The 15,151-nt window shown below is 48.1% G+C and overlaps 1 protein-coding gene across 5 annotated transcripts in view; it reads left to right on the top strand.

The window, feature by feature from the left end:
* Nucleotides 1-15,151, top strand: part of LOC128895404 (regulating synaptic membrane exocytosis protein 2) — a 66,743-nt gene that overhangs the window by 16,903 nt on the left and 34,689 nt on the right. For all 5 annotated transcript variants that reach the window (XR_008461785.1, XR_008461783.1, XR_008461784.1 and 2 more), the window contains exons 3-7: nt 547-819; nt 1,367-1,588; nt 2,455-2,689; nt 11,828-12,041; nt 12,467-12,656. Coding sequence is in view for 2 of the 5 variants with exons in the window: in XM_054157953.1 (XP_054013928.1) it covers nt 547-819; nt 1,367-1,588; nt 2,455-2,689; nt 11,828-12,041; nt 12,467-12,656 (1,134 nt within the window). In the remaining 3 variants the exon portion in view is untranslated. The remainder of the gene's footprint in view (nt 1-546; nt 820-1,366; nt 1,589-2,454; nt 2,690-11,827; nt 12,042-12,466; nt 12,657-15,151) is intronic.

Here is a 15,151-nt window from a genome sequence, read left to right as displayed (position 1 = left end):
GGTCATCGGGAGACATCGAGACCCGGAGATTCCCGAGAGCTGCAAAACTCTAGGACTGCGAGGTCGTTGAGTTGTCCGAAACCTTTAAATTCCCAAGCTTTCCGAGATTCCATTGTCCTCGAAATCATCGAATTGTTCTCGAGGCCTTTCTGATATTCCAAAAACACTCGAGTAAGATGTACGTCGTTTCTGAAATCATAAAATATTTTTATACTCACCCTCAGGGGCTGTAGCTATGTTCGACTACAGCTACAGTACGGGTCTAGCGGTCCCGAGGTACCCGAGCTTTTTTAAGGGGGTCAGCGTGCCCCAGTGGACAACTGACATCTACGTAACTATGTAAGTAAGTAACGAAGAGAAGTACAGAGGCAAATGTGAAGTAAAGAGACCTAACTTATCGCTGTGGAATATAGCGTTAAGCTGACGAGACCGCGGTAGACGTAAAAGGTAAAAGTAAAACACCCTCTATTTTCTAATTGTAAGAAATGACGTTTGACTCCAGTAAGTTGTTCGTGATCAGAGTCGTGGAACTGGTTTTGATTTCAGGTGATATGGCTGTGTATCGTCTGTCGCAAGAAGCAAGAACTCCTGTCGAAGACCGGACAATGGATGACCAAGTCGGGCCTCGCCACCGCGGACAACGCGATGCTGCAACGGATGCAGGACATGCAGGTGGGTGGTCCTCCGGGACTCGTGGACCAAACTCAGGATAAAAGACCGAAACTCGAGAGAGCGCACAGCGCGGCTGAGAAGGAGAATTTGCCCTTGTTACAAAGGGGCGGAAGTCTGCTCAGAAGACAGTACTCTCAGCAAGAGCAAGTACGATTTACTTCATCATTCATTTATCTGTTCAACTGCAGGGACGTGTCCCTGTAGTCATTAATAGCGCTCGTGCACGCACTGTTGCTCTGGATGTACAATGAATACAATCGCAAAACACCTCGCTATCCTGTTTGAAACGAACTCGGTCGTAGCAAGCCGATGCCATTGGTACGATATATATATCACCATGTCTCACTGTTTCATTATCACATATCCTAATCACCGTACCTTTGGACGATTTAACGATGAGTGTTACTCCGAGGTATTTACAGAGAAATACTTGTATTGTCTAATTTCAAGTATCGAGAGCGATCGATTGTACGGACGGTTCTCCCTTCGGCCATAAATAATCCATCATCGACCCACTTCACAAAATGGTGAATCGTCCAATGGTGCAAATACCCAAGAGTGCATATTATTCCCATGCTGATGAAACAATTACGCAACAATCGCACTGTTTGTAACCACTATAGCAACTCACACGCGACGAAGCAGATCCGGGACCTCTCGTACGACAAATGGAAGTTCCTCATCGCGATTTCAGGTCCCAGTGCGTCGGCTGCCCACGAGCGATAGCGGAGTGGATATGTCCGTTTCGCCTCACTCAAGAGCTCTGCCGACGCCTCACGTAGCGCCTTCTCACCAGACGCAGCCGCCGCCGAGGCATCCGAAAGCGTACGCTGAGGATGATCCAAACCTTTACAGAGGGGAGATCGACGGTCTTATGAAACAGCAGAACTACCAGCGTCAACGACCGATCTACCCGGTAAGGAGGGCTGGTTCTCGATTGGCTCGTTTCGTCGAACATCCGATGACGTTAATGCTTGACATACTGCGAGAGCGACTTGGAAATTAAACATTCAACAAGTACGCTTCGTACGAGCTGCGAGCGCGAAGCAGCGCCGCTAAGCGATACTCTTGCGTAGGCGGTGCTCGAGAGGCCTCTCGACGAGCAGTATCCGGAAGATCCGTGAACCGAAGTTATCGAAACGAAGGGGGGAGGGGCAGAGATTTTCAATGTCCGTTTCATCCTAGTTTTAGCTACTTGCATGATCGACGGACCTTACGATCGCGTCAGCGATCGAACAGAGGTTGGAATTTTACTCGCTTCTCCCAATTTTGCAACGTTTCAAATGTGACCACGTGTGACTGAAACGCATAAACGTAGAATCATGTAGACGTTTTTTTGTTCCTTCTTGTTTCGTGCTGCAATTAGAAGTCACCGAATTCTTCGACATCACCATTATCATTTACCGAGTCAATTCGTTCGTATCGAGTCACTAGTTAAGATCAAAAGAACGGAGCACATTTATCGTGGCATCTCTCGCACCCACTACCAGAGCAATCGTTCGCTGCATTAAAATCAAATAACGACGAATCTACGACACAGTTAGTTCTGCTAGGGATCGTTATCGTCGAGACTCTGGCGAACTTTCTATCAATTCTGAACGCGTATTCGAACCTCTTCTTTTCTCGATGTAACCTTTTGCTCTACTCCTTTCCAGCCGCCATGCAACCAATGTTGTGCAAACTGTTCTACGCAAACTACTCAGAACCAAACTATTCGATGGTTACGGTGTTACTTGTCTATTCTTTCTTCCCGCGATATTCACACTCCGGTTTGTTTTACAGGATCAGAATACGGATTTCGCGATGACATATGGTCAGCCGACGGTAGAAGCCGGCCCACCTCGATCAGTAGTGCATCCTCCTCAGCAACATTCGGTGCATCAAATGCAGAGCGCGCGTCCCCCACAATCGATGGGTGGACAGAGCGCTCTTCAGCCCCAAAGAAGTTTCAGCAGCAGCGAGGAAGAACGAAGCACACCTGAGTGTGCGAGCGACGAGCCTGACGAGTCAGAGAAGGGTGAGTCCACGTTCGATCTTCATTTTGTCTTATACTTGCGTAGGCGGTCGTTGGTCGTCGACCAGTCGACTTTGTTGAGATTCGAGGATATTGTCGAGGTTAATTACCTTACCTTGAAATCGCGTGTGGTCAACGCGACTCCATTAGAATCCTCTTCGCGTTGTTTGCATCAGTTCTACCTCACGACTCTTCTTTTCGAAGCTCTCCCGATCGTTACTTATCCATGTAAGTATGTTTTTTTTTTATTTATCCAAACCTGTAAACGATTTCAACGAGTTTTGTGTCGGCTTGTTCTTGGCAACACTGATTCGATAACTTTTTTCTGGTCCAGATCTTTGTAGAATAATCGTTTGAAATGCAATTACACGAATGAGATCCGCGTCGCGAATCTCTTGGACAAGTACAGAGTACGACAATGGGAAGAGGAGTGACATTTCGATTCGAGTTCAAAAAAGGCCAAAGGGTTATTTATTTTTTAGATCCTTGGATAGTTGCGACAGCCCACGAGTTTTGTTTCGCTCGACTTTGTAATTTTCATGGCTTTCAGCTGCGGTAAGTAGCGGGATGCGGGAGACAGGTCCCTTTGGCGGCAACAGACTCAAAATTTCATGAATTTCTCACAATACGACTTCAAGTTTCCCATATTATTCAAATTTAATGGAATTTTTACGAAACCACTCGAAACTCTCAGCAAAATGTGCAAGCAATATTGCAATTGCTTCGCAAACATGGAAGAAATTTTGCAGCAAATTAAGAATAATTAAGAACACGCGTGCAACGATGAAGATGATTAACCTATAGATCTAATTTCACCTTATCGTACATATATTCAAGACAGCGTGGTAGATATAGCTTGCTTCGCGAATCAAGAAATATGCGACGAAACCAAGTTCCAGGTAGTGACCCCGATGTTACGACCGGCAGGGCACGTTAAATCTCATATAAGAGACACGTTTATATTCTCTTTCTCTCGGACACTTTCGTAGTTCATCGCCACTGACAGCAATATTGGCCCTTACTCTTTCGAAATGTCACATCCTCGCGACACCAGTCGTATAATTCAGCAGCGACGCGGTTAAACGTCAAATCCACCGTCGAATTACCGTCAAAGGCTGCTGTGTAGGATCGGCGGCTGCGACGGAGGCGTTAGGCCGAGCTGGTCGGGAGGGTCAGCTCTGCCCTTGAAACTCGCTGCACGAGAAGAGCGCAGGCTTTCCGTGTCAGCGGATAATTGGTTTACGGAGAACGTGTGCACCTGTATAGCGATATTTACAGGCGAGCCGACGAAGGAAAGTGTAATCGACCGATACGATGCTCATGCAATCTGAAAAGCTCGCGCGTCGTCGCGTACGCGTGTTTACAAAGCGATTAACGCTTCAGTCACTCCGACAAGGAGAGTCCGTTCTAACTTGGTACAAGACCAGTGGCAGCGTTTTAGAACGCGACAAACGTAATTCCAGAGTTAACGAGGTCTTTGTCGCGAAACGCGCGTAAGACGCGCGGGAACATTGTCTTTGGATGAAACGATCGAGAAAATAGACCGATGGGGCTGACGCTTCTCCGTTTAGAGAACGCGTGAAGCTGGAGCAGGAAACGTGTATGCGCCAGTCAAGTATTTGAAATAGGAAAGTAGGTCTACCTCGCGCAGCCAGATCAGGCCGAATGGAGTGGCAGATGAAAAGCGATACTGCATTATCGCGAAGGCGCCGGCGCTGGCGCGCGGGGAGGTGTAGCCGGGTTCATCCCTTGGCTAATGAGTAAATTTAGGTTACCGACGCTGGATCCCCGTCGTTCTGCCGCGCGTTCCTCTGTGTTCACGGGAACACCCAACATCGTAGGTCGTCGCTTTTGCGCGACGTATTCGAGCCGATTCCAACGGCTGCGGAACGGATACACGATCCTACGTATGTATGTACGTACGTGTTTCGATCACAGTTGATTAGTCACGAGATCGGCGAACTGTGAACCGATTCATCGAGGTGCGCATCATCGAGAGAGAAGCTCGCGCGGAATAGGAACGTTCTCCTGGTATATCCGTGTGTCTTCGTTCGTATTTGTTCCCATCCTCTCGATACTTTTTTTTTAGCGACGGATGATACCAACAGGTTTACCGAATACTTTTCGTAATTACGAGCGGGGCCGATTGTTAATTTCAAACTCGTGTTTCGATTTCTATGGAAAGCACTCGAGTTACTTGAAAACAGATGCGACATAAACGCGGTGGTGAGCTTGTTTTTTCATTCGCGGGCAAAAATATCAGTTGGGAAATCCCTGCCGATGGAGTTTTCTTCCAATTTCTTCAATCCTCTTCCCGAGTATCGGCTTGGCCAAGGCTGCGTGGACTTCCGATCGGCATTCCAACTATTCTCGCAGCTGTTAAATCTTTGATCGGATCCCCACGATCGTGTATCGCGGCATATCGCACGATATCCTGCGGGAATTCTCGGGTTCTGCCTTCCCGGTCTCGTCGTTGCATTGATCCTTGCTATCCTCGTGCTTTTCTCCCTCGCTACCCGTATACCTGCCCCTCCCGCGCCTCTTCCTTACGCTTTCCGATTCTGTCTTTCTCATTTACACCCTCGTGCTCACCTGTATTTCCCCCTCTTTTTAGTCGTTCGTCTCATTTCCCTCTAACGTTTTCGAATTTTATTTTTGTTCTTCGTTGCTCGTTGGCGCAGTTTCTTTTGCTCTTCTTGGTCGTTTTACTTTCCGGTATGTTCGAAGTCTCCTTGGATGCACATTTTACCGCACTCCTTCCATATTCGACGTTGTCTTTTTTCACTCTCTAGTTTAATGCTTCAGTTTCCAACTATCGTTTCCAGTTTTCCTTCCTTTGCGACAATTGGTACCCGCTGCTGTTGATTATTTAGCCAAAGTTTTAGGAAATAACAGTAACACAGGGAATTGTTATATAATTAGCTATCGACATTTCTATGTCGCTGTTTGTCAATCGTCTGCACTGTCACCACATTTTCCATCGTATTTTTTTCCTTTCTTCTTCCGTTTCTTTCTCTATCTCCGTTTCGCGATTCCTCTCTATCGCAGCATGGTATTCTCCGTTCCGCATCATCCCTCTACCCTCTCCATTTACCACCCTTTCGATCGTCCCGCTCGCAACGCCCACACGGCCGACGTGACGTCACGCGACTAACACGTGGGCGAGCTCAAACATCTGCCCCTTCGCTATTTCTGGGCTGGTTTCCGTGGCAAAGAGGAACAGAATGTACCGGCTACCGAAATCGGCACTCTTTCTTTGAGGGATCTATTCATCCGTCGAGTTCTTTCGAGGCATCCCAACAAGGCTTTTCGATAGGTTTGTGTACGTTCCAGCGTCGAGTACTCCAGCTTTGCATAATTCAGCTCTTACTTACGTCACGCACGTAGGTGATCCTTCCTTCGATAGATCCTCCTCGATAGGTGTACTTGGGCTAGGAACACGCTATCGATTTTTCGTCCTACGACAGTTTGGTCGAGGTGATACGACCGAGTGTCGATTGAATTTTTGCGAAGCTGTAAATATTACCGCGATTTTAGAATCGCGTACCCGCTCCGCGATATTGCGAACAGCGTATTGTATCAGTGTCAGTTATTTTAGAATCCAGCTATCATTATTAATGGTGCCGCTTTGCGACGGAATCCTGACATTTCCTCTACGGTACCGTGTCATGGAAGACCGTTAAAATTATAATGAAGAGGTCGAGATTCAAAGATCGCTCGAAGAGCTCTTCCTAAATCTTGCACAACGAGTTTTATTCGAGCGCTAACTTTCGAAAGCTCTCGAAACAGTAAATATTTACGGATGTGGATCGATGCTTCGATGTAGGGAACCAGCAACCAGCCAATTTAGCGAACAGCAGTCGCTACGCGATTGAAAATTTGGCATCTGTTAATTCGTAAAGAATTTCTTGAAAAATTCTTTCATACGTTGGTTTGATTAAAAATTTTTTTTGACGCGACTTGTATCCTCGACGAGCATTCGGTCGAAACGTTTTGTATTTAATTTTTAAAACGAGAGCGCCAGCTGCGCCCGGAAGTCACCGATTAACATCAAGTAGAATAATTTTCTCGGCTGTCTCGAGTCCGGCCTCAACAAGGTCAGATTAAAGGCTTACAAAGCACATCCACGAAGTTACCATCAGCCGGATCCTGGAAGCACGGCGGTATAATCAGACGCGTTGCTGGTTCGCTGTACACCTGCTGCCTGTATTCACGAACGTAGGCAGCACACAACGTCGCGAAACGTTTTGAGATCGTGCGCTAGCGTACGCTCGTGCCGGCAGTAGTGCAGTTATGCGTTTGGTGCATACGCGGTGATGCAGATAGTCGGGCCAGCCGCTATGCGGAGATCGCGGTTATTAGGGACGTTGTCGACGCGCATAGCGTTTGGGATACCTTTTCCTTTTCTCTGAAACACCGACCGTTAGTACGATTGTCGATGCGAGAGACTGCTAGGTGATTGTTTTCCACCCAAAATATGTAATCGAGGAGAATGCCGAATCGAGGCTGCGCGACATAGAATTTTAGAAGAATATAACTTGTGTCGTACTATTTTCTTTCTCGTTCTTTCTTTCGCTATCTACATTTTCAGGGGTTACTTCAACTTTATTTTGCGTTTAATAGAAAGGCGTAAGTTTTTGTCTAAAATATCTTTCAAATGTTCTCTAAAGGAAGGACTACAACAACATGGATCACTTTAAATTTTCCATTCGATTTAATAACAATCGATCGATTGAAATTTTTGTATACCATCATCGGTGAAGCACGCACTGAAATTCGCAGAGCATCGGTCCAGTCGATTGCACTGTCCCCGACAGAGAGATTTTGGCACGAGACAATTACGAGGGAAATTGAGTAGTTTGTATCAATTTACTCGGCTAAAAGGATCGAGCGTGACAATTAACGACGAACGGTCCCGCCGATCGCGAATCGGCAGCAAACGGGAACGAGAGTGTCGGTCTCGTTCGGGTCCGTCGCGAGAGAGAAAAATGACCGGCTCAGTCGAACGGCGTTGTTGCTCCCATTCGTAGATGCACACGATACAATTAGTGACTAGAGACAATTAGTTTGTAGAAGTTCCGAGAGGTAAGTCCGTTACGCGCGCTCGCAGGTCGCGGTGTCCCCTTAACGAGGATTTCCAGAGAGGCGAGAGCTGCGACGGCGATGTCCACCGGATCCCAGGCGGACGAGGAGAAGGGAGGCGAAGGATAAATCGTCACGGCCACGCTTTGGCCTCTCATCGAGCCCGCTGCCTCCGCCTTTGATCACCTCTCCTTTGACGATTCCCGTCCGGCTCAAGACCCTTCCCGCCCTCACCTCCCATTTTTCCGTTCAGGCTAAAATTGTATTAAACAGATTTTTAATTCGTTTTCAGGAGCGACGGGCGTTCACGGAGAGCGTCCCCGTAGATTAAAACCCTTCTCCCGTTCCCCTGTATCTCCTTGACGTCACGCGACGCATCTCACCGACACAGAAAACTCTGCGTCCGTTAATATACTTAATAAGCCTGCGTTACTGGGCACGATATATCGCCAGGATCGTGGACGATACGGTAGCGCTTTACTACCGTCCGGGTGTCCAATAAAAAAATCCCTGACGTTCGTAGTAACCGGAGTATCAAATACCGGTATCGTTCGTAGATCGTGGCGACTCGATCTCGAGGTTTCTGTGTCTCGAACCCTTTACCTTTCGCTCGTCTCGTTCGTCGTCGAAGCGAGTAATTAATTCAACGCGGGGAAAAAGAACTCGGCGTGGATTCGATATTTTCTTGTCGCGATGGTGCATTGGTCTCGAGAATCGAGCGATTTTTTGACATGGATAGGTTGCGAACCAGATACGCTGGGGGCTAGCGAAGATAAGTAGGGTGGCGAGGAGAGACGGTGGTGGTAAAATCCTCGAGTGATTTATACGCGGTAAGTCGGTGTCATCTAACTTTTAAATTAAGACTCCGCGCCATCTCGGTCCGCGTGCAAGCTACCAGCTCTAGCCGCCTCGCTACTTGATCGCGCGCTACTTTCTATTTATTACGGAAGCGAGCATCGTTTAGCAGAAAATACCACGTTTACGGGATCGGATAGCCGCGGATGCGTGACTCTCCGCCTACCCTGGACGCGCTATGAACACCCTTTGAATCACCCTACGGCTGACTCGTTTTACGGTATGAACGTTTCTTCGCGCGTAACACTTTGTAGCGACGTCCGGGGCTGATTATGCAAAGGATTCTCGTCTTTCGCGCGGAATACCGATTATCGTCGCGCTTTAATCTCAAAACGTGCTCAACCCCGTCCGCCGGAGCGGTTAAAACGGGACGCGTTTCGTTGGAGGGGTGAAAAGTGGTTCGAAAGTATGCGACTCGGCATAATTTAGAACGACTCTCGGTCGAGGGACTTTGTCAGTCGTAGCAACTAATAGTTGACGAAAAGTACTAATGATTTTGCAGCAATTTGTTGACAGCGATATATTCTCCTGTTTTACGTAATTCGATAATGAATATCGTGTTCCGTATGATTACGTCAGCCGCGTTCCGTTTATTTTATATCTAATCTCGTAGCCGCGTAACTGTGTCCTAACAGCATCGCCGAGCGCTTCGAGTAAGTGGCGACACCGAAGGAGAATTCAGGTTTTATTACTCGTTATACCGAAACGCTTGGTACATTTCACACGCGAATCCGGAATATGCATCAAGGTGCGCACGTGACAGAGGCAGAAGCGTCGTTCGGTTGCATAAGGGAGGTACATCCGGACGTCTCGCGTGGCGCTCGTATGACCAATTTGCCAACTTTATGATGCGTCATCATTTACCTTATTTGCAACGGGCCGCACGACGAACGAAACGGCATCCTTCCTTCCTTTCCGGCGATCCTCTTCCATACCAGAATCAACCCAGATCGAATTCTCGAGCCGGGGCGGAATCGTTACGAAACGATGACTTACTTCTTGCGCGTAGCGAGAACACCAGACACTGCCTGCAATATTGCGATTACCATTAGTACAGTGTGTTCGATTGTTACACATAGAGCAGTTTCCATAGCAGTGATCATTTTCTTTTTTACTCTCCCCTTTCCCCGACCCCACCCAGAACCACTCTGTTTGCATCGAACCGAGCATAGCATATAGATGATCCCATTGTTACGAACGATATACCCGTTGTGATCCAAGTAGCGGAACTTTTATCGAGAGATTTCGATACGCGGATACGCGTTCACAATGTTTGATATTCGGGAGGTGTATTTTAGATTCATCGCGCGGTCGAAATCGTTCGCGAGGTATTTCAAGCGGTCTTATCGTATTCTGTTTTTAACTATAGCGATAAGCGACGCCATGCATATCGTGGAACATGTGTGACTTAAAGAGAGATCGCCTTTTAGGGGAAAAACCGCCGTCCATGGTGGTGACTTCCAGGAGCTCGAGGGAGAAGCCCGGGGACAGAATGAATCGTCAATTTCTCGCGGTACCTACTAATTTTCTCAAATGCAAATAAGGCAGTTCGTTTTCCGCTATCTATCTATATACATACATAATATATAATATATATACATATATATATATGAACCGATCGCATACATATATATATCTACCTAAATATATATTATATGTAAATCTCTGCGTATGCGTGTGCATGTGTGTGTACGTCATCTGCCGACCGGTCGCGGGTGTACCGTGTCGCGAACAAAAAAAAGACCGTGACGTATTTTCAGAAAATCCACAATCCTTTTTTTGTCACAAGTCAATTCGACATCGGACTTTTTCGGTTGGCCTAACGACGTTTGAAAACGAGCGAACGATTGGGTATGTGCGCGAACATGTGCGCGGTTATGCGTCATCGGCCGTTGATATTTTACAAACTTTCCGCGTCTCTTTGCGTCACATCGCGAAACGTTTCTAACTTTGCGCGTTCTCTTATCGCCGGTCAGCTTTCGGAAAGGTAACAGCCTATCGCGATCGATTTTTAACGGGAAAGAGTCCGATTAAAGTGTAACGCGACGATCGAAATATCGCGAGAAATTCGCCTCGACGAACGCATCGTCTTTGCTTCCCTGAAACGTACACGCGACGTACGAAATTTCCATACCGCGCGCGTTTGCGCTATCGAATGTCTTGATCGCGTGATGCGATCGGTCGGCAGAGCTGTAACAGATTTTATTTGTTCTACTTTGGACGGCTACGAATCGTGCACAGGTATACTATATCGTTTACACCTCACCCACGCCACGTACACGTATCGCTCACCAGATACTCCCGACATTCTCACATTCTGTTGCCTCGATGTTCGTCTAGAAGACGCGTAACGTCCCCACGGCGATGCTGCGCGTTTATACGTTTGGGTGTTTCCCAGTCTGGTAACCCGAAACTTGTTCCCCAGTGTCCATGGATTCTCGTACGCTTGCGTTATCGAGTCGCGATGTTACGTTTCTCTGGTCGATTCTTCTAATCGAAGAATTTTTTCGCGTTCATCTCCGCGATGCTCCCAAGCGTACAGAATTCCTTTTCTTTCGTCGGTGTCCTCTCGAATAGGCGCGAAATAGAAGAATTGCGTCGCGACGACACCCGGAATCGGGAATCTCGGTGGTTGTCTTTCGAGAGATGGCATCGCTATTGTGCACGCACACATACGTACACACACATACAACACACACAGCCCCCTGCACATCGACGTGTGTATATCGGTGATACAGCGTTCTAGCAGCAGCGTAACGCGAATCTGGACGGCTCCCGGGTCGCTTGAGCACCGTTTCTCACACTTTTCTCCGACGGGCAAGCCTGCACCTCTGCCTTAGCCCATTTTCGACGGGTACATCGCGGGGCGATGACCGTGCATAAGTTCAGAACGAACAGGGATAGAGAACGAAACGATGGGCGATAGGAACCGATATAGGCTCGAAGTTACGAAACGGCGACGAATCAGTGTTACTGTAGGGTGTGGATTGTTCGCGAAGGTGACGTAACAAATTGGGTAACGAAGCAAATTGCGTATGTCTCGTTGGGGATGTTGGAATCGAGAAAACGAGAAATACGAAGGCGTCGCGTGCAACGACGAAAAGATTGGAGAAAACGTAGAACGTAGATGATAGCGTTAAGAATACCACGGTTTAGATCGATAGCCGAGAATGGAGGAAACGAAACGTTTTGGATCTACTGTAGGGAAGGGGTACTACCACCATACGGGAGGTCCGATGTCAATGTCTGGCGGTGGACGTAGGCACAATGGACCCCACAACGGGCACCACAACACGGGCGCGATGACCATCGAATATAATGGTCATCATCCATCGCGAGAGCCGCGAAAAGAGGAAAGCACACTCGTCAGACGGAGCTTCCGAAGGAGCGGCGACGAGTGGCGCGGCGACAGTAGGAGGTGCGTGTGCAAAATTGGCGATCGTGCGTTTGTCGTCTTTAGTCTTTACTTTCCATTTAATTCATCTCGCGGTTGCGTCGGTCGTCCCGGGATTGTCAGTTTTCGGCGATACCTGGAAGCAAAATTTCCGCGTTTCTTTGATTCTCGCGATTCTGTTCTCGATCTCCGGTGTCTGATGCCGCGCGAAACTTTGCCGCACGTTTCGCGAGTAAAGGTTGGACTCGCTGTTTCTGGCAAACTCGGGATCGAAATCGGTGCGTCGCGGTATATGCCTCCTCCGTCGGGACGCGTTCGGGATGAGGAGGAGGCGACGGCGAGGACCGACAAAGAAAGACGGTTCAAACACGCACACGTACACGTAAACAGTCACTCACAGGCACACAGTACATCGTCTCGTATCTCTGTGTATGTGGCGTGTCCATCAGGTTCACGGAGAGAAGGGGGAAAAAGACAGTGCGATTTGACGGTGGGACCAATGTCGGCGGCCCTCAGGAGGATTGGTCTTGGGAGGCCGATCGACAGGGTAGTCAAGACAGCGCGACCAAAGACTCCGGAATAGACACCTCTAGCACCTTCACGAGCAGTGAAGACAGCAACAGGGGCGACCTACCCAAGGTACGGGGCCCGTTACTCGACTTTACGGTCGATGAAACGTCGAGAACTGCTTGTAGGTTGCAGAGGGTAGAGTTCCATCGCGCTGCGCTCCATTCGTTTCGAGCGACGCGGCCAGGCAGTCGCTTCGATTAGACATTAGGAAACCGGTGGATCGAGTAAAAGGGGTCTCTGACGCGCGTGTACCGTTCGTGTCGGGAAAATAACGCGTTTTAGTATGCTTGTCTCTATCGCGTTGCGCCAACTTTTCAAACGTTAAGCCGCGACGGGTTTGTCGTCCAAAGTGGAATACGGTTTATTCTTCCTCGTTCCTTGCTTTCATAGCTTTAGCGGAGAGAGGATTATCCTCGGTCTGTTAGTGCCTGATCTGATTGGTTAATGTAACCTAGTGTAGTATTTAGTAAACGTATTAATTTAACCCTTTTGTTGCCGATGCGGGATTTCTTCGTTACGTTGTTTTTAGTTCCAAGTGTCTTCCTTTTTCTTTGTGAATAGACGTCGCTCTCGGATGCTCGGTTAACTTATTGGTAAATTTTAACGATTACTAGCGGTTTATCGTTGACCCATGGGTACACGATGCGTAATGAAAGGGTTGATATGGTTAACGTACGTTAAATGCCAGGTGAGCCGAAGTTTCAGGGAGGGAAAGATTCCGTCACCAGCGCGCCTCGATGCGACTCATTTCAAACTTTCAACGATCCACCATTCTTTATCATTCCTTACACGTGGATTTTTTGATCAAGAAACCTCTTTTGCTCGATTTACTTCTAAACTTCGAGCTTGAAGGCTTCTGTGCTTGGATCCGTCTTTATCGTTACGACTTTACTCCGAACGCACAACTCACATTTTTTAACCTGGTTGGTATCGTTGTACGTGCGAGTTCGGAACTCTTTGTCATGTCTTAACCACCGTCACGCGTCGCGTAGCGAGCGCATCCACCCACACGACGGGAATGCAGCAATCCTGGCAACATAGATAATCGCACATTCGCATGATTCTTGAGTTCTCTCACTGCTCACAAGGTCTCGGGACTTTGTCCCATGATTTACTAACATAGAAATAGGACGTCATCGCTTTCTTCGCGAAACTCATTCTCTTTCATTGTCTCGCTTCTCTTAACTTGACCACATTCGCGTCTCCGCAGACAACGCTCTCATATTTTCTCCCCGAGCAACGAAGGGACTTTGACTCGTCGTTGAACTCGCCAGATTCATGCATTCGTTCCCGAACTCGCTCCGTTTCTCTCGGGTTCATCGTTAGATCGATTACCATTCATTCCACCAAAATGTTCGCAACGCGTCGATCTCGTTCGAATACTTGGAATCGGTCGCCGATCGTCACGATCTTCGCAAGTTTCTCGATAGAGCGAGCTTTTGCACAGAGGTTTCTCGTTTGCGGTACACTCTCATCCTCCCCTCACCACTGACATCACCACTGTTCATTCACCACACGATACATCTCGCGCGAGGGTCTGGAACAATTTATCGTTTCGCGTTATTAAACGACCAGGGTTAGAGGCGGAAGGATGCGTGCGCGTTTAATCAAATTTTAAACGAACCGCTCGCTCGACCGAGTCGACGGTACGTTGGGCAAATTTCGGACTGAAATTTCCGTCTAGCATTGCGTGAACCGGTGTTAATCGGGAATGTATTTTTTTCGCGCGACAATAACATTTCGGCGAAACAGCGTTCCATTCTCTCCATTTCGACCTTATCGAAGAACAGCAACGACGTCTGCACCGTTGGCGACTACGGTTGCCGCGCACTGTCCGGAATCATCGCGTGAAAATAGAGCACGTTGGCAAATAACCGGCGTCATCGTCCGTCATTGTTCTTCGGGGTGGCCAGCTTCCATTCGAATGTTAGTTTTCCGATAGTCTCCTTGCGCGGGTGGATTTGTCAATTTACTGGCGTCGGGATGGTCGATGGGCAAACCACGGTTCGATTATCCGTTATTGTTATTATACGACCTCGTAAATCGCCGTCGAATTTCGATCCGCGCCATGCGAACCCACTCTTTCGAGTCCCTCCACTAACTCTCCCTCTCTTTCTTTGTCTGTTCGACTCGTGAAATCGGTCGAACGGAACGAGTAGTTGTCCGTGAGTTATAGGCTCGCGTAACCGGGAAGCACATCGGCGACCCCGATCGCCTTGTCGGAGTAATCGTTCGTCCCTGACGAACGTTCCGCGAACTTGAGAATTAAGAGCGTTCACGAGGACACGAAAACGTTCTCCGACGAGATCGTTGACGGCTTCAAAAATGACACGAGTGTTCTTCGTGGATCCATTTCGGCGTCGAACCTCGACGAAGCGACGAGACACGAACGTTTCGGTACTCTACTTTGATCGAGGATTTCGATCACGAAGGTGGACGGTCAAGGTTCCCGATTTCTCGGTGACATCCTGTGTTTCGAGAATTTCGGTACAATGCTTGCCATATTTTTTCTGTGCAAATGAAAGATCAGAAAAAATGCTGCCTCGTTGCTACGAATGTCGGCT

Source organism: Hylaeus anthracinus, unplaced genomic scaffold, assembly GCF_026225885.1.
Source record: "Hylaeus anthracinus isolate JK02 unplaced genomic scaffold, UHH_iyHylAnth1.0_haploid 5, whole genome shotgun sequence".
NCBI classification, from domain to species: domain Eukaryota; kingdom Metazoa; phylum Arthropoda; class Insecta; order Hymenoptera; family Colletidae; genus Hylaeus; species Hylaeus anthracinus.
This window is presented reverse-complemented; position numbering and strand designations above follow the sequence as displayed.